The sequence below is a fragment of the Lichenostomus cassidix genome, chromosome 18 (assembly GCF_008360975.1).
Source record: "Lichenostomus cassidix isolate B80296 chromosome 18, HeHo_3.0, whole genome shotgun sequence".
NCBI classification, from domain to species: domain Eukaryota; kingdom Metazoa; phylum Chordata; class Aves; order Passeriformes; family Meliphagidae; genus Lichenostomus; species Lichenostomus cassidix.
The window spans coordinates 2,761,336-2,784,073 of NC_139498.1; the positions used below are offsets into that span (position 1 = coordinate 2,761,336).

Below are 22,738 nucleotides of genomic sequence, written 5' to 3' on the forward strand. Positions count from 1 at the left end.
AACGGTTCATATATTTATTCATAAGCCAAGTTATCCATAAAAAAGTTCCATAGTAAAAGGCCTTTACAGGAGTGGCGGCTCATAAAACCTTTGTTTAACCCTTTGCTCCTTTTTTTTTTTTTGTCCTTTTGGGTTTTTTTTTTTTTAATCCTGTTTTGTGGGATTTTTTTTTTTTTTTTAGTGTTTACACTGGAAAAGCCCCTGTACATATTTTCCAGGCAGCGGCGGCGGGACGGGCCAGCGTCCGCCGGCCCCGCAGGGTCCCCGTGGTCCCCCCGGGGTGTCACCCCCGCGGTCACCCCGCTATTGCACTGGGGACGGTGGCGCTGGGCCCCCTGCCCGGGGCCAAGCCCCCCGCCCTGGCCCCCTCTGTACAGCGCTCCCCGCTGTCCCTGTCACCCCAAGGCTGGGGGACACAGTGCACTGAAACGACCCCTCCCCACCACCCCCTTCCCCGAGGATTATTATTATTTTTTTGTAATTTTTTTTTTCATTTTTTGTCCTTTTTTTTTTGTTTTTTTTTTTCTTTTTTCCTTTCTCGCTTTTCCATAAAACTTCCCGGAAGAAATACAATATTTACAGGCAAAATAAATAGAACAACACACCTGATTTCTGCTTCACCTGCTGGCAAACAGTCAGAGGTACTAGGGAAAGTTATGGCTTGTAGGGGAGCCCCCCCCTGCGCCCCCCCGATGCGCCCCCAATGTCCCCACGTCACCCTTTGCATAAGAGCCAGGCGGGGTCAGCACAGGGTGGGCACCCCGGGGGTCAGCACAGGATGGGCACCCCGTCGGCGGTCACCAGGCGCCCCGTGGTGGGGTCGTAGGTGCCCGCCAGGTAATAGAGGTCCTGGCGGTCCTGGCAGCGGCGGCCGCGCGTCAGCTGCTCGTAGTGCTCCCGCCCCACCACCTGGCACTTGTGCGAGATGGTCTGCACGTCGTTCTCGTCCTCGTGGCACGACTGGTACAGCGCGTTCTGCGGGGACAAGGCGCTGTCACTGCCGCTGCCTGGCTTGTGACGTGGCTACCTGGTCTGGCTATCTGGTGTAGGTATGCGGCTACTTGACATGGCTACCTGAGGTGGTGCATGGCCGTGTGTGGCTACATGGCACAGGATGTGGCTACATGACATGAGACATGACTATCTGATACGGGACATGGCTACCTGCCATGGTATGTGGCTACCTGACATGACACATGTGTACCAGATATGGCATATGGCTACTTGGCCTGGTATGTGGCTACCTGATGTGGTACATGGCTACCTGGCATGATCCATGGCTTGAGATGATGTGTGGCTACCTGACATGATGCATGACCACATGACATGGCACATGGCTACCCACCCTGGCACATGCCCCCTGAGCCCCAGCCTCACCTTGCCGTCGCTCTGGCGCTTGCCCAGCTTGGTCTCCTCGGGATGGTAGAACCACTTGACCTTGACCACCATGTTGCTGGCCCAGGACTCCCACATGCTCTCGATGCGGCCGATGTAGGGCAGGTTGGGCCGCCCGGCCGACAGGAACACGGCGCAGTCGCCCACGCGCAGCGTCTCCTTGCCCCGCACAATGGCCTTGTAGAACAGCTTCCGCGCCTTGCCCTTCATGCCGCGCCGCTGCGGAGGGGACATGGGCTCAGGGCTGGCACAGGGACCCCCAAACCTGCCCAGCCAGTGTGGGGACACCATGGGGGGATGTGGAGAGCTGAGCCATGCGGTGCCCGTGGCAGGTGCCATGGGGTTCCTTACCTGCGTGGGGTTCCCCGACCACCTCCAGAGCTGGCGCGCGGGCAGGAAGGCGGAGATCTTTGGCCGGTTTTCCACCGAGGGCAGGCGCTGCCGCCGGGAGAACTCTTTGGCTTTGGCGAAGCTGAGGGGGTCCTTGCGCTTGAGCTTGGCCTTGGGGCCGGCGGCGGCTGCCTTGGACAGGAAGCAGCGCTGGGGCGCGGTGCCCTTGGGCCGCAGAGCGTCCGGCTGTGCCAGCAGTGCCGGCACCGGGTGCGACAGGCAGGTCTGGAGCAGCAGCGCCGAGTCCTCGTCCTCCGAGCTGTAGGAGGAATCCTCATTGTCCGAGGAGCAGAGGCTGGAGGTGGAGATGGAGCCGGAGCTGGACGAGGTGGACGAGCCAGAGGAAGAGGAGGACACGGAGAGGCGCGTCATGAAGCGCGAGGGGACGTTGGTGCTGAGCCCGCCCGTGTCCTCATCCTCGTCCATGTCCGAGTAGGAGCTGTGGCAGTCACTGTCGCAGTTCAGGGCAAAGTCCCCGTGCCCTGAGTACTTGCGCAGCGCCAGCCCCACGGGCAGTGGGTGTGTGGCCGCACGGCCCCTGCGCTCCCGGCCACCCAGCCCAGCGTGTCCATAGCCGTGGCTGCCCAGCGGCCGCTCCAGCCTGGCCCCAAAGTCCTTCTCGGCCAATAGCAGAGCCTTGCATGTCTTGTTCTTGGGGGATGTCACCCCTTCATGGTCCAGCTTGACCAGGAACTCGCTGCCTGCCGCCTTCCTGCGCCCGCTCCTGCCCACCTCGGCCTCCAGCCGCTCGGCTTTCTTGGAGCGCAGGAGCTTCTGTGCAGCTGGCAGCACCAGCCCAGCACTGGCACCAAAGGAGCTGTAGGAGCTGGCGATGCGGCTGAAGGAGTCTGCTCCAAAGGCGTTGCCGAAGACGGGGGCAGCGAGGTGGTGGTGGTGGTGGTGCAGTGGGAACAGGGTCTCCTTGGCTCGCAGCTTCTTGGTGCTGCCATTGACCTGGAAGAGGTTCTGGAGCACGGCTGAGCCCTTGTTCGCCGCCTTCCGCTTGGTCTGTGCCATGGCAGCCCAGCTGAGCAGGGACCCTCCGCGCCGCCCGGCCGCAGTGTCACCCAGCGCCGGCCCTCGGCCCCCCGACAGCCCCTCCACGGCTTTGCCTGCAAAACACGGCAGTCAGGGATCCGGAGGCCACAGGAGGAGGGAGGGACGGAGGGAGGGAGGGACGCTATAGGGCTATCATCATCCCCCATCTTGCCACCCCCTCCTCCAACCCCAGCTCCTCACCCGTCACCGCACCCCAATATTCCCAGTCCTCTTTACCCCATCTCTGTATCCCAGCACCCTTCCATATGTCTGCATCCTTCCATGAATCTGCTCCCTTGCCTACATCCTGGCACTTTTCCCTGCATCCCAACAGCCTTCCCCACATCCCAGCACCCTTCCCCTCATCCCAGGATCCTTCCCTCATCCCAAAAACTCTTTCTTGCAACCCAGTGCTTTTCTCCCATCCCAACAGCATTCCTCTCATCCCAGCCAGGCAAGGGTTCCTGCTCTTTTCCCCCATACCACTTTTCTCCTTGCTGGCTGCCTTCCTGCCAGAATTCCGGGAGGGCTGGGGGCCGTGATCGGGGCAGAGAGTGGAGGGCAGTGTCCCAGGGGTGCCCACATCACCGCACGCCCGCTTCACCCGCCGGCAGGAGCTGGACACCAGCAGGGCTGGGGAGGGTTCAGTGCCTGCAAGGAGCAGGGAGTCAGGGAGGCCCCATGCTCGCCCCAACAGCCTCCCAAATCCTGAGATCCCACTCTGGTCCCTCACACTGGATCTTGAAGTCGGGGGGCAGCAGGCGGATGTTGGACACGGCGATGTGTCCCGTGTCCCCGTCGTCAAACTCCACCAGCACGGCCTCGGCGTCCTCCTCCTCCTCATCACTGGAGGAGCCTGAAGCACAGAGGGGTGTCAGGACGGGCACAGGGTCCCCGACAGCCCCCACCCCACCAGCCGACCCCACCCAGCCTCACCTCGCACCACATTCCCCGGATAGAGGCAGCGGGATTTCTGGCTCCAGTAGGCGCAGACACGAGTGCCGGGCGGGAGGCTCCGGCGGGACTGTGGCCGGATGTCAAGGACCTGCAGGAAGCACCGTGCTGGGCTCGTGGGGTCCGGGACTCCCACCCTGACCCCATCCCGACCTTACCCCACTCACCGCCTCCTGCAGCAGCTGCTCCTGGGAGTAGATGCGCTGCCGGTTGCCCCGCTCACCCTCGATGATGATGCTGTAGCTGGGGAGGGAGCAGGGAGGGGGCTCAGCACCCACCTCGGTGTCCCCCTCAAACGGCTGGGATCACCTCCCACCCAGGGCTGGCAGCCCCCAGAGTCCCCACTCACATGTCGGGGGGCTGGATGGTGCGGACGCTGCCGGCGTAGAGCAGGCTGTCCTCCTTGGGGATCAGGATGTGCAGCCCATCCCGCAGATCCTCCTTTTGGATGGCGCAGGCGTGGGGCACCCCACCGCGTGTCCCTGTCCCCAGGCAGCCCCCCAGCTCCTCCTCCTCCTCCGAGAAGCTGCTGTTGTCGTCGAAGTCGAAGTCGTCCTCCACAGTGAAGCTCTCCAGCAGTTTGCTGACAGCCCGGCCTTTGCACTGCAGGAGGGGGCTTGGGGTGGGTGGGGGGCACGGGGGGGCTGTGCCAGGGTATGGGGCAGCCCCCCCCGGGTCTCACCTGTTTGGTGGCCACTTTGCTTTTGACCTTGGCCAGCTTCTTGCCCTTGCTCAGGATGGTCTTGGCACTCCGAGGGGAGAGGGCCAGCGAGAGCGCCCCATTCTTGCGCTGCAGGGGGTTCAGGGCTGGCCAATTACTCCTCTGTGTGACCCCAACCCCGCCAGGGCCCACCAGTGCCTCCCAGCACCCCACTCCCTGCAATGGTGTCCCCTCAGCTCCGCCAGCACCCACAATCTGTGCAAAACCTGCCCCCAACCCTCTGCAACCCATGGTTCCAACAGTGCCCCACAACCACCCCACAAACCTGCACCCACATCTCACTGGAACACCCCAATAACCCCAGCCCCTGCATGCTCTGGTCCCATCGGTGCCCCCAGCCCATCCAGACCCCACACCCCCCTGCCCTCCAGCCCAGAGTTGCCCCCACCCCAGCCCCTGCTCACCCTGAGGGCCGCCTGCAGCCCTTTGCTCTTGCGGGTGCCCTTCTTGCCCCTCTCTCCCAGCCGAGCCCCCTCGTCCCGTGACCCCAGCAGCCGGGGGTCAGTGCCCCCAAAGAGGCTGCCGGGGGTTCCCGGGGAGCTGGGGCTGCTGGGGGCTGGGGGCCGCAGGCTCTCCTTGGCCTTGACTTTCAATTTCTTCTTGCTGCCCTCGGGGCAGCTGCCCGTCTTCCGCCGGCCCGGCACCTTCTCCAGCTTCCCAACACCCCCTGGCTTCACCGGCCGTCGCTTGATCTTCACCTCCCCCTCGGGGCTGCCCAGCCGGCAGGGACCTGGTGGAGGGACAGGGGTCAGGGCACCCCATGGGGCAACAGGGCTCAGAGGACCCCATGGAGGTCCAGGCTTGGAGCACCCCACAGCTGCCCACCCAGTCCCAGCACCTCATCCCTGTGCTTGCCACCACTCCCAGGGTGATCTCATTACCTAACAGCCCCTGCCTTTCCTTCTTCTTCTTGGCCTTCTCGTTGGCCTCCATCTTCACCACGGAGGACGGGGAGGGCCCCAGCACAGCCACCGGCCCTGCAGGCAGTGACAGCCCTGGCTCCTCGTCCCCCTCCTCGCTGTCTGTGTCTCCCTCAGGCTCATCTGCAAGGGGAGGGGACAGCAGTGAGGGACCCCTGCACCCCCCATGAAGGATGGGGTCAATTTGGGACATGTGTGATCCCCTGGCACAAGCCACTTCCCACACCCATACTGGACAGCTGGCATCCACTCTGCAGCCCCATGCTGGACTCTGAGACCCCATCCCTGTGCTGAATCCTGCCCCCCCAAACCCATGGCCAGACTCTGCACCCCCAGCATCAACCCTGAACCCCCAGTCCCGTGCCAGACCCCAGAACCCCAACCCTGACCTCACCATCCTATCCCCATACCAGATCCCACATGCCCATGCCCAACTGTACGCCCCTCCCCAGCCAGATCCTCATCCTGACCTTGTACCCCATCCCAGATCACACCCCACCACTCCCATCCCAATCCTGCCCCCCATCCCTGTGCCCGCCTTGCCTCTGAAGTGGGAGGGCTGCCGGGGACCAGAGTCCTGCCCCTGGTACTTGGAGCTCTTGGAGCCCTTGGGCCGATTCAGCTTCTTCTGGATGCGGGCACTGGGGTTGGGGTCCCTCCGGCGGAAGGGGCTGAGGCCGGGGGGCAGCCCCTTGCCTTTCACCTTCTGCTTCAGCTGTGACACCCATGAGTCACCACACAGGGCAGAAGACCCCACAGTGGGGGGACTTGGGGGGGGTCGGGGGGAGAACACACACCCCCAGACCCCGTGGGACTCACCGGGGAGCCCTGAAGGCTGCCGAAGGTCCCCCCTGCCAGTTTGCTCCTCTTCTTCTGCGGCTCAGGGTCACCCCGCAGCTCGGCACACAGCAGGGACAGGCTGGTCTTCACTGCCCTGGGGAGATCACAGTGTGGGCACAGTGCCCATGGGACCCCCAGGGGGAGACCCTGCACCCCTGGATAGAATCTGCACCCCTCAGCTTCATCCTGCATCCCCTGGAAGGATCCTGCACCACATCCCAGATGGACCCACACCCCACCTGGCTGGCTCCTGCACCCGCCAGCTGCCGCTTCCCTCTTCCCCCTCCCTCCCCTCTCTCACTAACGTTCTGTGACATAAAACCTGGAGATTAATTTTGTCCCCTGGGCCAAGGGGGACACGCAGCACCGGTCACTCACTTGACCTTGCGGCTCTCAGCCCTGCCCAGGGCACTGGAGTGTTTCCTCTTCCTCGGCCGCCCTGGCCCGCGTCGCGCCGGGCTCCGGGAGCTCTCGTCACGCCTGGAAAACGGGGGCACCATCAGCAGAGTCCCCCCGACACCAGGCTGGGGACAGGCCCAAAATCATTGCACAGATGACTGCCAGTGCTGCCCCTGCTCCCCCCAGGCTCAGGGCAGGGATGGGGACAGGACGTACTCGTGGTCGTGGCGCCGCTGCAGCCTCACCAGCTCCCGCTGCTTCTCCTTGTAGCGGCGCTGGAGCTCCGCCAGGCGCATCCGCACCTCCACCTCCTGCGTGTTCAGCTGCTCCATGGCCGCCTTCAGCGGGCACACCTGGGGGGCCAGGGGGTGTTTGGGCACAGCTGGCAGCGCCAGCGGCCTCAGTGCCAGGGCTGGAACCGAGCACAGCTCACCCCCCTCCCGCCCCCGCTGGGAGACACTCACGGCCTTGGTTTTGGGGGTCCAGGTGTACTTGCGCCGGGGGACACGGGCGCGGGGCGGGGGGGACACGGGCAGGGGGCTGAGCGCGGGGGGGCTGCACTCCCGCCCCGCCGCCTCCACCAGCGACCAGGCGGCTGCCACCGTGGCCAGGTTCTGCAGGTTGAAGGCCAGCAGCTCCTCATCCTCACCTGTAGGGGTGGCATGGGGTAAGCAGGGACATCCCAGACCCCTGCGCTGGCTCTTGCGGGGCTGGGGGGGACCCCCAGCTGGGAGGGACATGGTGATGTGCCCCATCTGGCCACAGCCAACACTGTACCCATCCCACCACCCCATCCGTAGGGGGCAGGACCCCACAGCCACCTCCTTGCCCCACGGTGTCCCCGCCCAAACCCGGCAAGGGGTCCCCCCACCCCATGCTCCCTCCCGTCCGCCCGCGGGCTGGGAATGTGCCAGGTCGGCGTTCGGCCATCCCCGCTGGGGCCTCCGGGATTCCCTGGGGAAGCCGAGCTGGGAGGGAATCCCGGCGCCTCCCTGGAGCCAGCGCTGGAGCCGAGCCCTGGCTGTGAGCAGGGCACGGCATGGCACGGCATGGCACGGCATGGCACGGCACGGCACTGCATGCAGCCTCCCAGCCCCACAGGACAGGGGGCACTGGAGGATACCGGCAGCACCAGGGGTGCTGGCAGTCACCAGGGTGTGCTGGGGACACTTGAGGGCACCGGGTCACCCACCTTCCCTGGCCAGGTCACAGCGGCGCCGGCGCAGCTCCAGGTCTGCGAGTTCACTGAGCAGGGCGATGCCGGGGATCCCTGAGGGGTGGGGGGCAGGCGAAGGGGGGGCTGGGGGGGGCTCCTCCAGCGCTGGCAGCTCCCCCAGGTCGATGCTGGCGGCGATCAGCGCCTCCAGCCCGCCTGCGCAGCCCTGGTGTCCACCGGGGACGTCACCATCGTCCTCCTCCTCATCGCAGCTGCCCTCCGGCTCTGAGCCATCGCTGTCGCCTTCTTCCTCCTCCTCCTCCTCTTCCTCTTCCTCCTCCTCGTCGTCCTCCTCCTCCTCCACAGTGAGGGGCAGCGGGGAGCCCCCCGCCTCGGGTACGGGGCGCTGCTGCTCCGGCTGCTCCGGCACTCCCTGAGCCACCTCCTGGTGCCCCGCAAAGGGCTCCTCGGTGTCACCGCCGGCCGGCGCTGTCCCTCGCTCCCCGCAGAGCGGTCCCGGGGGCAGCAGGAGGTGGTGGCGGTGGAGCAGCGGCCCGGGACCCTCGGCCGGGGGGTCCCGTGGGGGGCCAGGCTCCCGCAGCGCCTCGGCCGTAGGGCTGAAGGTCCGGGACTGCTCGGGCTCGGCGGGCGGGGAGCCAGCGTGCACAGGGTCGGGATCCGCCGGCTCGGCCGAGTGTGCCGCCGGGTAGCCCATGGCAGCGGCGGGGTAGCCATACCCGGGGGGCAGGTCTGCGGGGAGCAGGTGATGATCAGCAGGGATGCCCCAGTTTCCCCCAGCCGCCCTCCTCCTGTTCCCCATCCCCGCGGCCCTACCTGGCTCCAGGGGTTTGGGGTAGTGGCACGGGGGCTGCCCCTCGCCCCGTGCGTCCTCGCCGTCGCTGCCCTTGCTGGGGGTGGGCAGGGGGCTGGCGGCCGGCGAGCGGGGGGCCACGGCGGGGCTGGCGGCGGGGCAGGCGGGTAAAGTGCAGGGGGCCGTGGGCAGGGTCACAGGGCATTTGGCCGGGTGCCGCAGGGCCGGCGAGTGGCAGCACGGGGACAGCTTGGGGGGAGCGGGGGCCGCCGAGGTCAGGCCCTTGGCCGGGGGGTTTAAGGCAACTGCTTTGTGGGACGGTTTGAGGGGCTTCTCGGGACCCCCCTCCTCCAGCTCCAGGGGCTGCTCCTCCGGCTTCCGCTGCAGGGGACAACGAGGTGAGAGCATGTCAGTACCCGCCCCACAGCCTGGTTCCTGCATCCTACATCTCAGCCCTGCATCCCACATCCCCATCCAGCCCCATGGTCCAGTCCCTGCCCCACTGCCTGTCCCCAACACCCCCAGTCCTTCCCCACATCTCCCACCACAGTCCCACAACCCAACCTCCACCCCAGCCTGCATCTTTCAGCCAGCCCCACATTCCATGCCACCCGCAGCCCCTCCAGCCCCCCCAGCTCCCTGGCACCTGGCCGTGCGCCTGGCGCTGGATCTCGAGGGCCTGGGCTGCCCGCTGCTGCTGCTGCTGCTGTTGCTGCTGCTGCTGCTGCTGCAGGGCATAGAGCTCCTGCTGCCGCAGGAACTGCGACCGTGGGTACACAGGGAGCTGCCCCGTGTGCTGCAGGTGGGCACTGGGACCCCGGCCTGGGTATATGGGGGGCCACAGCGACGCCTGGTCCATCACGTCGGCTGCCGGCAGCAGGGGGTCAATTGGGGACCCTCTTCAGGGTCATCCCGCAGACCCCAGCAGTGCCCCCAACCCCGTGACCATGGCAGCACCCACAGAGACCTCCATCTCTCACCCCTGAACCCCAAAAACACCTGCAAAAACACCCCATACCCCTCTCCTACACCCCCAAAAGCACTCCCCAGGGACCCATCTCCCACCCTGCACCCCCCAAAGGGACCCATCTCCCACTCCCGCACCCCCCAGCAGTACCCCCAGGGACCCCATCACCCATGAACTCCTGAAAATACCTGCAGTGACCCCCATCTCCCACTCTGCACCGCCAAGGACCCCCTCTCCTTTCCCATAGCCCCCAGCCCCCAGAACCCCCTCCCCAGCACAAGGCAGGGGTCTCGGGCTCACCCAGCGTATGGGGGGTGCCGTGGGCAGGGGGCTCTGTGGGGAGGATGACGAGCTGGGCAGGGGGGTCCTGGGCGAGGGGGAACACGGGCTGCATGGCGCTGGGCATGGACGCAGGGAAGGCAGGGGGAAGGTTCTGGTGCAGGGCGGGGTGCCCGATGCCTGTGGGGATGGGGAGGTCTGTCAGCACCCCACTGCTGGGAGGTCAGCCCCCACCTAACATCCCCCAAACCCAGCACTGACCGTAGGAGTGTCCCCCCATCCAGATGGAGGGGCTGCGGGTGCGGGGCAGCCAGTGCGTGTGTGCAGGGTGGGCGTGGGCAGCAGGGTCTCCCCCGAGCTGCCCCGCCGGCAGCGATGAGCCCCCCGCCATCATCAGGTGGGGGGTCAGCTCCCCGGGACACCCCCCCGAGGGGTGCATCCGGGCAAACTCCACCAGGTCCTTGTTGTCCCTGCGGGAAGAGGGGATACACAGAGTGTGGGGCAGCACTGGCGTCACCCTCCCCTGCACCCCCAGAACCACAGCACCCTTCCCTGCACCCCAAAAGGGACCCATCTCCCATCCTTGCACCCCAAAAAGCACACACAGGGAACTGCATCTCCCACCCTTCACACCCAGGGTCCCCCATCTCCCCCAGCTGCACCCCTGGCCCCCGTCACTCACTGGAGCAGGATGTCCCTCCCGGGCAGCCCCAGGCGCTCCTCGCAGAGCCGACCCCGCTCCTCCTCTGCCTCCAGCTCCATCAGGTGCACGGGGCGTGCAGTGCCTGCTGCCACGGGGACACCACGGTGGCATCAGCATGGCACCACCAGCCCCCCGCAGCCCCGGCCACCTCCCCAGCCCTTACCTTTGACTCCAGCAGCTGCCCGCTGCCGCCCGCTGCCGCCAGCACTGCCGGTGCCGTAGGGCTCGTGGCGGCCCAGCGTGTCCTTCTGCCGCGCCACGGCCACCGCGATGCCCACGGGCGGCTGCCGCACCTCGCCCTCAGTGCTGCCGGGGCCCAACGCTTCGTGCTCCCGGCCACGGGCGCAGTCCGGCCGCTCCAGCTCCGGCTGACCCTTTCCCGACGGGAATTTGGCATCCTGGTGGGCGCAGCTGCCCTTGGTGCTGCCCAGCCCCACGAAGGGGGGGCCCTTCTGTCCCCCCAGCAGTGCCCCGTTGCTGTACTTGAGCAGGTTCTTCATGGCCGACACCTCGTCTGGGGCGTTGGGCACCTCCTGCGCCCGCACAAGCCCCGTGCCAAAGGGGTCCAGGTAGGGCCCCCCCTTCCGCTCCTCTGCCACAGCCAGGGGTGGCCCCTGGCCCTGCACCCCCCAGGGGGGCAGGGGGTGCCCGCCGTACCCCAGGGCGCCCAACTCCAGGGGCTTGCGCTTGCCCTCGGCAGCCTCCGCCTCAGGGTGCTGCTGGTGCCGGATCCGAGCCACCTTCTGGGCCGGGGGGTCCTTGGGGGGGCCCTTCTCTAAAGTGCAGCAGGAGGGGCCGACGCGGACGCCCAGGGGGTCGGGCCGGGGGGCGCGGGAGCAGTCGGGGGCTGGCGGCACCTCGAAGTAGCCCTTCTCCAGACCCGCCTTGGGCGCCGGGCACCGGCTGGAGAAGGGGGGTCCTTCGGCTGCGCCCCCTCCCAGGTACTCCAGCCCCTTCAGCCGGGTGCCCGGAGCCCCCCACTCCAGCCGCCGCTCCGCCGGCCCCTCGGCCTTCAGCGGGTGATGGAAGGAGGCACCGTAGGGCTCAGCGCCCGCCTCGGCGTGCCGCTCCTTGCCGTCCCCGCGCTCCATCCCGCCGGATTCCGCCTGGAAGGAGCGGCTCTTGTCCGTCGAGGGTCCCACCGAGGGCACCAGCGTAGCCCCGCTGAGTTTCAGCTCGCGGGCGGGGGGCTCAGGCAGCGGGCACAGCACCTCCGGGCCGGCGTGGAGCGGGAGGCAGGGGAAGGAGCCGGCGGCGGGCATGGCGTAGGACACGGCGTGGTGTAGCATCTGCCGCCGCTCCACCGCCTCACCGTAGGGCTGGGGGGCCTCGGGGATGCCCGGCTCACGCTCCTTGGGGGCGCAGCGGGCGGCGCGGGGCAGGGCACTCCCGGCACAGCTGGGCAGCGCGGCGCGGGCACCGTCTCCGTCCAGCCCCTTGGCCCCCAGCAGGCACGACGCCAGGGGCTTAGGGCGCCCGTCGCCAGACCCCCGTGGCGGCACCCCCTCCTTGCAGTGCCCCTCGGGCGGCACGGGCAGCACCGCCTTGTGCCGCTCCTTGGGGTCCTCCTCGGGCAGCCGCTCCTTGGGGTCTCCCTTGCCCCCCTTCTCCTTGCCCGCCAGGAAGCGCTCGTAGTCCTTGGGGGTCTTGGGGAGGGGGCCGGCATCACGCTCCCGGCTGCAGGAGCCGGCGGGGGGCCCGGGGGCAGCGCGGGTGATGCCGGGGAAGCCGTGGCTGGCGGGGAGCAGGGGGGGCTGCGCCGGAAGGTTCCGCAGGTAGAAGTTATCTGGAGGGGAGGGCGATGGGGTGAGACCCCCGAGCACCCTCCACCCAACCAGCAGCCGTGCTGATGAGGCGAGGAGCGGGATGAAGGGTCGGGCTCGTTTGGTCCGTGTCCCACCCAAACCACGGCCCCATTAGCGCCCACCACAAGTGAAAATCGGGAGCGGCGCTGGGATGAGCACCCACCATCCCACCCGCGGCCCCACCACCATCTGCTCCAGGACAAGCACTTGCACCGAGCCCCCCAGCCGGGCATGTGCCCCCATGGGGGACCCCGGTGGCCCCGGTACCCTGATACCTGCCTTTCTGGCTCTCGTAGAAGCGATGCTGGCCATAGAGCACGTTGCCATTGCCGTGGTGGTCCAGGTGGCCCATGGGCAGGAAGGTGGAGGCCAAGCTCCCGGAGAAGCGGGGGTACCCCGGCGCTGGGGACACCGAGTCAGCAGGGCTGGAGTGGCACCTTCCCCCGGCATCCCAACCGGCACCTCTCCAGCCCTCGGCATTGGAAACTCTAGACAGAGCCTGTGATCCCCTCCAGGCTGGGACCACTCCCCACCCTCTGAAAGTCAAGGGGATGCTGAGCCCCCCCCCAGACTCGTGTCAGCAGTGGCCGTACTTGGCTCGGCTCGGCACGGCTCGGGCGGGCTGTCCGTCAGCCGCGTGCGCTGCCCGTCCCCGTCCCCCCGTGCCCCCCCGGAACGCCGGGAGCCAGCTGGCAGCCGGTCAAACTACCAGCTGGGCTGGCTGCCAGGGCCCTGCGCCAGCACCGCCGCCCCGCTCCCGCTCCTCCGGCGGGACAGAGACGCCAGAGCATGGGGGGGGCACAGGGACTTGGTTTAACCAGGGCTGCCCCAGGGGTCCCCACACTGTCACCTCCCCCAGCACGGGGGACCCTCTCTGGATGCATCATCACCAGTGTCCCGAGCTGGCCCAGCCTCTGCTGGGGCTCTGCAGCCTAGCCCAAGCTTCTCTGGCCACCCTGAACCCCAAATGCCTGGTCCCTGTGGATGCCCAGGGGGACTTTGGGTGGTCGTATGACCACGACGGTGGTCATACTGCCCCCCCATCACCCAGAAGCCACTGACCAGGGGGTCTGGATCCCATCCATGTCGGCACCGGTAAGACATGACCACTGGCACTGGGCAGAGCCATGACCACCTCTGCCCACCCCGGACCCCCAGCCCGTCCCCACCCCGGTACCCACTCACCTTCGTGGGAGTGGGAGAACCAGATCTGGGAGGTGCCGGAGTGGGGCCCACAGAAGGCTGGCTCTGGGGGAGAGGCGGCGGGGCCGGCAGGGTGGCTGGGCCCCCCCGAGCCCAGGCTGCCGCTCAGGAAGCCCCCCATGAAGGAGGAGGGGGGAGCACTCCCCATCAGGCTGCTGCCGGCTGCGGGGAGAGGGCACAGTCAGGGGGGCTGAGGACAGCTGAGGGTGCTGAGAACAGCTGGGGGGGAGCTGAGGACAGTTGGGGTAACGGGTGCAGGTCCTGCTCGCATGATCTGACCCACCCCACTCCCTTGTGCACACGCGTGTGCCACGGAGCTGTGCAGCCCATGCTGCACTGGTTCATCCCCTGTGCACACACAGCCCCTGTGCACACACAGCCCCCGTGCCACATGTCCCCTGGGTGACCGTGTCCCTTGTGCACACATAGCCCCTGTGCACACACAGTCCCTGAGCACACAGTCCCTTGTGCTCACACCCCTCGCATTACCATGTCCCTCATGTCCCCCCGTCCCTCGTGCACACGTTGCTTGTGAACATCCCCCGTGAGCACACGCGTCCCCCGTGTGATCACACCCCTTGTGCACTCACATCGCTCACACCACCAGCCCCACAGGGCTCAGACGTACTCCAGGGTGTGCAAGGAACCGCAGAGCCGTGCAAAGGGCACCAGAGCCCTGCCCTGTACATTCCCTGTGCACACACGCATGTGCCAGCACACGGGAGGCTTTGCACATGCATGTGGCTCCCCATGCTGCTTCTCCCTCCCCGGGGACACAGGCTGCTCCCAGTGCCAGGACAATCCCAAACTCCAGAGATCTGGGCTGTGCCCTGCCATGTGTGCACACATGCGTGTGTGTGTGTAAGAAGCGGGAACAGCCCTGACCCTGACCCTGCTACCTCCCCCGCAGCCCGGGGGGGCCCCCAGCACCCTTGGGGAGGCCCATGGCCGGCGCTCCCCATCCCGCCCCCCATCCTGCTCCCATCCCGGCCAAGCCGTGAGATCATGGTGGAAACTTCAGAGCTGGTGGCCAGCGGCCGGGCGGGGGGAGCCGGAATGGGGGGAGTCGGGATGGGGGAGCAGCCACCCCTCACCCTGCGGCCCCTCTTCCCGTGTCCGTGTGTGCCGGAGTGGCCGTGGCACGGCTCAGCACGGCTCGGCACGGCTTGGCACGCGTGGCGTGGAGCGGAGCGCAGGCTGGCCACCCGCCCGGCCGGGGCAGGAAGCGATGCTTTGCTCTCTAAGCCGGCCCACGCTCCCCGGCTAATCCCACCGGGATGCCTCTGGGATGAGTGTCGGGATGTGGTTTCAGGCAGCTTCACTCCTTCCTCCGCGGCAAGGCCAAGCCGGCCAGGGCCGCGTGGGCTGGGGGCACGGCCGCATCCCACCCGCAGCCCTGGGAACTGGACACACACCGGCATGGGTGGGCACAACCCGCCCTGCCAACGCGTCCCGGGGGATCCCTGCCCGGTGCTGCCCGTGGCAAACCCACCCTGTGCACCACAGCCCCAGCTGTGCCGGGGGACCCTGCACGGGCGTGGAGCCGGCAGCGTGCCGGGAGGCTGCGCTGGGCGGGAAGCCGACGTTTTCAGAATGAGACTTTTCTGGAAGCTGTGAAATGGGCTGGAAAAAAATAACCCCTCACCCCACCCCAACGGCGGCGGGGCCGGGGTGCCCTGGGGGAGTTGTGGGGCCGCCGCTCCCCACCGCCCACCCGCTGACTCACAAGTCCCCCAGTGCGCGCTGGCCCCGTGGCCAGCACTGCCGATCCCACATTCCCACTCGCCGTGGCCTCCTGCACACTCGTGCTCTGCCACGCTCAGCACAGAGCAGAGGCAGTGAGCAGCCCCTGGTTCTGCCCCTCCAGCCACGGTGATGGCAAGGACAGGGACGGGTCACTGAGAATGTGTACAACTCGTGTCACTGATGAACCACCAGCTTTGGAGCAGCTCATGCTGCCAGTCCCTGAGACCGGGCACAACTCATGCCACAGTGAGCCAGCAGTGCTGGTGGAGCCCTGCGCCAGGACAGGAACAGCACCGTGGGGCTGCATGCCAGCATGGGACAGATGGGCTGCGGGGTCCCACCCTGGCCCCCCTCCCCGTCACCCCCCAGCAGCGTCACCCTGGGAACTCCCTGGCTGAGCTCCCCGAGGCCGGTGCTGTGACTCAGCCCTGCCGGCATCGCTCCCAGCTCCGGCAAGAAAATTCCCTTGGCCCCGAATCCGCAGAGGGTCACACGTGTGACAAGTGTGCCAGGTCTCAGCACGGCCACGCTGACAGCGCCAAGGGGGATGGGGGGTATTGGGGAGACTCAGGAGAGGGCAACAAAGAGGTGTTCCCTTCCTTCCAGCTGCTCCTTGCCCCCACTCCAAGTGCAGCACAGATGGGAATGCGTTGGGAAGGCAAAAAGTTTCAGGGTGAGCATGTGGGGGGGGTCTGTGGTCCTGGGGGAGTTCAGCCTACGGCTGCTCTGGGATCCCCAAGGCGGTGACAGACCCAGGACCGCGGCGGTGGCGGGGGGGACGTGCGCAGGGTTGGGTTTCTCCCTCGGCTATTTTGGGGCTGGAACATTCCTAATGGAGCCGGGGCCGCGGGCGGAGGGCCGGGAGCTGGCAGGGACCCTGGCAGGGGCAACCCGGGGCCCCCCAAACAGAACAGAGGGTGGGGAGCAGCCCCCAGCCTCCCCACGTGCATCACAACAACCCACAAGGCCCCTTTAAAAATTTGGCAAACAGGGAATAACCGGGCTCTGGCTCCCTCGGCGCTATAATTCCAACTGAATCCATATTGTTACGGCACTAAACGAATGCTGCGATGGTGAAATGCTGCCGGAACGTGCCCAACGGGGCCAGGAGGGCGATCCCAGTATTATCCAACGGGTTATCCCCTCGGAATGCCACCAGCAGCTGTGCTGGCCACAGCCACTGCACACTCAGCACTTGCACACTCACTGGGCTGCGTGTGCAAGGGGTTCACAAGGGTGGTGCACAGTCCTGGCATGGCTGGAAAACGCCGCTGGCACACGCGTGTGCTCCCTGCATGCTCCCTGCACGCCTGACTTGCACACCCAGTGCATGATTTGCACACCCAGTGCACAACCCAACATACGTGCCTTGCAAGACCATTTCCAGAGAAATGGTCACAGAGAAGCCAGGGAGGGTCCAGTCCCAGGGGTCCTGATGTCCCACCCCACTCCTTGTATCACACGGACTCCAAGTATATAGATCCGTTCTAGGAACTCCCCAAAATGTGGGGCCCACAGGGACCTCGAGACACGTGTGGTCCCTGTGAATGTCACACATGTGGGTCCCAGGAGGCATCTGGAGAGATCCTGAGGAGCTGCCAAGACTCGTTACCCCCTGCTTTCCCCAGGGCTGGGGGACCCCAGCACCCAGCAGGGTCAGACCCTGCCCTGGGGTGATATTGTGGGGCAGGCAGGGCGCAGGTAGGGCACATGCAGGGCTGGGCGTCCTGAGGAGCCAGGAGTGTCCAGAGTGGCCCTCAAATTCTCTGTGGAGCCCATCCACATTATCCCCTGGGCAGTGCCAGGGCCTGGTGGCAGCTGCCCGTCCCCCAGGGCCTGGCACGTGGCAGCATCTCCGCCTGGATCCAGCTCATGACTAAGGAACAGTGGAACCACTCGGGGATGACTCTGCGAGAGCCGCGGTAGTTTCACGGGATCGGGGCTCTGCACATCCCGCTGCTCCTGCCAGCCGTGTGCAGACCCTGGCGCCTCGTGGCTACCAAGGAGCAGCCCAGTTGATCTCCAAAATCTGATTTAACTTTGACAATTATTTTGCCAATGCACTGCACGGGGGCTGGGGAGAGCAGGGAGCCCCCACGCTGGAGCAGTGCCGGAGCCGTGCTGCAGCCTCCAGCCCCTCGGCAGATCCCGTCTCCAGGGAAGCAGCGATGCGAAGCGGCTGCAGTGCTGGCACCTGGCCCTGTGTCACCACCCAGCCAGGGGCACTGTCCCCACCTGCTTCCCACCATCACCGCTCAAATCCCCTCTCAAAGCCATGCCAGGAACCGCAGAGCACCCAGCCTGCAGCGTAATCCAGGCAGCGGACAGGTGTGGGAGCACATCCAGCCGCCGACTCACTGCCGCTGGGACGCACCCTGGGATGCACCGGGATGTGCACCGGGACCTGCATTGTCATGGCCAGGCTGCATGCCAGCACCAGGATGCACACCAGCACTGGGATGCTCCGGCACTGCCAAGGCCAGGCTGCAGGTCATCACTGGGATGCACACCCACACGGGCAGGCTGCTCACCAGCACCAGGATGCACACACACCCCCAGGGTCATGCCACACACGGGCACGGCTGCACTGCTCCTGGCTGAGGACTCGGCCACGGTGACAATCAGCCCGGTGCAGTCACAACTCTCCACTAAAAACAAGTCACAACTCTCCAGCACAAAAACATTCGAAGGGCAAAAATTGCAGGCAGGCCCCAGTGCGGCTTGGCCGGGCCTCTGCCAGAGTTTCCCACCCCCCGGTGGTGGCAGAGGCACTGGGACCCCCAGCCCCACTCGGCACGGGCTGTGCTGGGCTGGTGGCACCCACTGAAATGGGGGTGCAGGGCTGCACCCCACCTAGGTGGGCTCAGGTGGTGTCCATCCCCCCCCATCCCCGGGCAGTGCCGGCACCCCAGCCCCGGTGTCATCACCCACCCGGTGCCGGAGCCAAACCCGACGCCAGCCGGAGCGTTCGGTTCCAACAACGCGCGGCCCTGAGTTACGGCTTTAATAAAATCAAGGAAAAACAGTTTTATCTCCCATTCCCATGGCGGCCGCCGGGCCCGGCAAAGGCTCCTGGGAGGTGTAGTCCGGCCCCACGCCGGGAGCCATTTGGGGGAGCGCGGCCGGAGCCCCCCCAGCCCCGCCGTGCCCCCCGGGTGCCGCGTGCCGCACCGGCATCGCCACGCCACGGCCAACCGCGGGCTGGCTCCATGCGCTGGGTGGGGTAATTATCAATCATCGGCGTTAATTACCACGCCACGCTAGCACGGCTGCCGGCACGGCGGCCGGGCCATGCCAGGGGGACACGGGGTGCTGGGGATGGGGACCCCCCTCCCGCCGGCACCGAGCCGGCCACTAAATTATCTGGTTTATCCGCCCCAGCGGCGTTCCAGCCGCGCGGAGCCTCAGAGCGCAGCTCGCTGGGAAGCTCTCCGGCTGCGCCGGCCCTGCCAAAGCCGGAATATTTTTAGCTCGTTCTGTTGTTGGGTTTGGCTTCTCTGGTTTTTTTTTGGTTTTTTTTTTTTTTATTTTTTTTTTCAGCGCGTTTCTGCCGGGGTATTTTTAGCCGTATCCATGTTATTTTAACAACCTCCGGTGCGTTCGGGCTCCCATGTGTCGCCCAGGCCCCGGCGGGTGTGAGGGTCCTGCACGGGGACGCCGCCGCGGCGGGAAGCCGGAGGGAAACCGGAGGGAAGCCGGAGGGAAGCCAGCAGCACCCCGGCGCTGGCGTCCCTCCGGGATCCCCCGCGCGGTCACAGCAAGCCGAAGAGCAGGCAAACCCCCACCTCTATCCCCCATCCCAGGGCCGGGCTCCAAGCCCCCATCCGCACTCCTCGCCCAACAAAGCTGGGGGAAGCCAGGGTGGCCCCCCGAGCCCGGCGGTGGTCCCGGCAGCGGGGGCCGCCGGCACAAAGCGAAACCGCCCCGGCCGCGGGCCCGATCCGGCGCCCCCTCCCCGGCACCCCCCGGTGCTCCCCGCTTTCCACCTCCTTCCAAGAGCCCCACCGCTGCCACCCCCCCGCGCCGGCCCGGCCGTGCCCCCCGCCCTAATCCACGCACTAATTGTAATCCCATTAAAGCAGATATAATTTTATTAGTATTCACAGCTCATCAAGGCGGCGACAATAACCGGCGCTGCCGCCGTGCCGCGGCCAGACAACCGCCTGCGCCGGCGGGAAGCGGGGGGCCCCGGCGCTGCTCCGCGCCGAGCCGGCACACGGCTCCCGCTCCGGCCCTGCTCCCGCTCCGGCTCCGTCCCGGAGCTCAGCAGCGGCAGGGGGCTCCCCGCCGGTTGCGCCCTCAGAGCCCCCGTGCAGCAAACCTCAGTTTCAGCCCTCTGCACCCCGGTTCAGCCCTGCCCAGCCGCGGCCGAGCACATGCCGCAGACAAAGCCGCGCGGGCAGCTCGCCGCGGCCGCCGGATCCGGTGACCCCGTGCCGGTGCTGGCTGGCCGTGCCGAGCTCGGCCGTGTGCCGCGCTTTGTCCAGCTCCGGCAGCTGCCGCGGCGAACACGCGCCGCGAACCCCTTCGCACCCTGACACTTCGGCGCTGAATATCGAGCCCGGGCTCGGTGACCTTCCACCGCCGCCCCACGGGCCCGCGCATAACGGCCTCCTTGTTTCGCTCCGAACGCGCCTCCGTGTCCCGGCACCGGGATCTCGCCGGAGCAGCCTGGGCTCACGCTCCTCCCGCGCCGGCAGAGCGGCCGGGTGGGGGATGTCCCCAGTGTGCGTGACTCCTCACCCCAAAACCACCGGGCGCGGTGACAGCGAGGTCGGCACAAAGGGAGGCCGAGCTCCCGGGGCCGTGCCGAGCTCCCCGGGACCGTGCCGAGCCGAGCCTCCCAACCCCTCCCGGCCCCCCACGCCGCGGCCGCCCCGACCCCTCTGACCTGTGTGCGTGGCCATGGAGATGGGCGCCGGGAAGTACTTGGTGGGCTGGAAGTGTCCGGGGGGCTGCACGGCCCCGTGCGCCGACCCCGCCACGCGCCCCGTGCCGTGCCGGTGGCCCAGGCTGCCCCGCTCCGACAGCAGCCGCGGCGGGGGCGCGAAGTCACGGCCGTCCATGCCGGGGGCACCCACCCGCGGGGGGCTCGGCGGGACCCCGACACGGCTCGTGGGCGATGCTCAGCGCCGCGCCGGGCCGGCTCGGCGGGCGTCGTGCCGCGCTCCGCGCCGGGGCTGTCGGCTCATCCTCCGTTCCTGGCACGGGGAGAGAAAGGAGAGAGTGAGAGCACAGCCGAGGTGGGGGTACGGCCGTGCCTGCACCCCAGAGCCCCCGCACCCCAGCGCTCTGCTCCCAGTTTCCCCAGTACACAGCCCCCTTTCTCTGCGGTCCGCAGGGCCCCGGGTTCTCTGGTACCACCGGGGCACGGTCCCTGTTTCCCTGCCATCCCCGGAGCACGGCCCCCCTTTCCCCAGTACTCCCAATTCATGATCCCCAGTTTCCTCAGTGCACAGCCCCCCCCAGTCCATGTTCCCGGAGCGCAGCCCCCCGCTTTAGCCAGCACTCCCGGTTCCCACTCGCGGTCGCCCGGAGCCCGGGCACGGCTGTCCCTGCTCCGGGGCCCGGTTCCCGCTGCTCCGACCCTTTCTGTCCGCGGCTCGGGTTCCGGTTTCCCGGCGCTCGGTTCTTTTATCTCTCCCTGTTTACGGACCGTATTTCCCTAGGGCTCGGCCCCGCTCGCCCTTGGCTTCCCCGCTTCCCGTTGTCTCCCCGGCGCTCGGTGCCTCCCTCGCCGCAGTTCCCCGGTTTCCTTCCTTCCCCAGCCCCGGTTCCTCGGTATTTCCCCGTTTTCCCTCCAGCCCGGTTCCCCCGGCCCCGCTTCACCAATATTTCCCAATGTCCAGACCCTCCTCTCCCCGGTTCCCTGCTCCGTCCCCAGCGCCCTGCCCCGGTTTCCCGGTATCTCCCCGGTCTCCCGGCCGCGGTTCCCGGTCTCTGCCGGTGCCCGGCCGCGGCTCCCGCCCGCCGGGTCATTGTTCTGGCAGCGCCGGGGCCGGGGGGCCCGATCCGGCGGGGGGAGCCGGGCACGGGCCGGGCGGCGGTGAACAAAGGCGAGCGGGGCGGCGAGCGCGGCCGGGGGGCTCGGGGGGCCCGGCCGGGGCCGCGGGGACCGGGGGGAGCACCGGGGCGAGCCCCGGGGGGAGAACCACGGGCCGGGAACAAAACGTGTGTATTTCCTTAAATAAAGCCGAGGGAAATATGTGAAAAAGGTTTGTTGTTTTGGTGCTTTTTTTTTTTTTTTAAACTGAGATTAAAAAAATAAATGTAAAGTGAAAATAATAATGGGAAATAAATGAAAGGGAAAAATATTTAAAGCAAAAAAAAAATAAGGCAAAAAGGGCTCGACGCGAAAATGTTTGAAGGCGCAAACGGTTTAGTGAAGCGGCGTTTGATGAGCAAATGATTTAACGAACAAATGTTTTCACGCACAAAATTTTAATGAACAAAATTTTAAGGCGAAGCGTTTTGAAGCGACGGGTTTTAAGGGGAAAATTATTTAATATAAAGAGATTTAAAGGAAAAAATATTTTAATGGGAAAAGATGAAGGGGAAAATATTTTGGTGGAAAGAGATACAGGGGGAAAATATTTCGGGGAAAAAAAGATGAAGACAAAAAATATTTTTGCAGGAAAAAGACGAACGTAGAAAATATTCTGATGCCGGAAAGATGCAAAGAAATATTTAGGTGCAAACAAATAAAGCGAAGAAAAAATAATAATAATACGGTGAAAAAGAAAAAAGAAAAGGGAATTTACAAGGAATAAATTGAAAAAAAAATTAAAAAGCAAAATAATTAGCGCCCAAAAAATTTAAAACGTAATAAATCCAAGTAAGCAAAGGAAAAAAAAAACCATAATGCCCAAAACACAGATAAAAATAATGCTCAAAACGCAAAAAAAAAAAAATTAACGCCCAAAAAAACCAAAATAAATAACGCCAAAAAAAAAATTGTTAAGGCGTAAAAAAAAAAAAAAAATAACAATAACCCCGGAGCGCCCGAAATTAAAATAACCCCCAAACAACAACAACAACAACAACAAAAAAAACCCACCCGCGGATCGCAGTTACTTACCGGAGGGGCGTTCCGCGCGCGGGGCGAGTGCGGTCCCGTGGCGGGGGTGCGCAGCGTGCTCCTGCCGGTGCCCGTGCACTGCCCATGCACCGGCTGCTCCTGCAGCAAAGGGAACCGGGGGTGTGTGGTTGGGGGGGGGGGGAGGGAAGGGGGGGGTGGGAAAAGGCGGGGGGGGTGGGGGGACCCCGCCGCGCCTCCCGCTCACGCCGCGCGTTCTCCGCCGGGGCGGGCGCGCCCCGCATGCTAATGAGCGCGTGCCCCGCGCGCGCGCCCCCTCGCTGATTGGCCGCCGCGCGGCGCTCGCGCCCCGCCGGCCATTGATCCCCCCCCCCC

The 22,738-nt window shown here is 66.0% G+C and overlaps 1 protein-coding gene across 2 annotated transcripts; it reads right to left on the minus strand.

The window, feature by feature from the left end:
* Positions 1-22,547, minus strand: BAHCC1 (BAH domain and coiled-coil containing 1). 2 transcript variants are annotated; one of them, XM_085077419.1, is made up of 27 exons: positions 22,406-22,547; positions 20,219-20,528; positions 13,564-13,743; positions 12,658-12,780; positions 10,737-12,359; positions 10,553-10,655; positions 10,132-10,340; positions 9,892-10,050; positions 9,271-9,491; positions 8,648-9,005; positions 7,850-8,563; positions 7,122-7,306; positions 6,874-7,010; positions 6,637-6,738; positions 6,238-6,352; positions 5,962-6,133; positions 5,380-5,541; positions 4,903-5,228; positions 4,460-4,567; positions 4,127-4,380; positions 3,945-4,020; positions 3,760-3,868; positions 3,557-3,679; positions 3,307-3,474; positions 1,747-2,897; positions 1,378-1,614; positions 1-975 (listed from the first exon to the last, which is right to left on the minus strand). In XM_085077419.1, exons 2-27 carry the CDS (start codon positions 20,391-20,393, stop codon positions 769-771), a joined length of 7,497 nt encoding a protein of 2,498 aa, XP_084933545.1. In that variant the 5' UTR covers positions 20,394-20,528; positions 22,406-22,547; the 3' UTR covers positions 1-768. The 2 variants fall into 2 exon arrangements, with proteins under 2 accessions (XP_084933545.1, XP_084933544.1); XM_085077418.1 differs by having other exon boundaries at positions 10,553-10,658.
* Between the last annotated feature and the right edge of the window lie 191 nt (positions 22,548-22,738).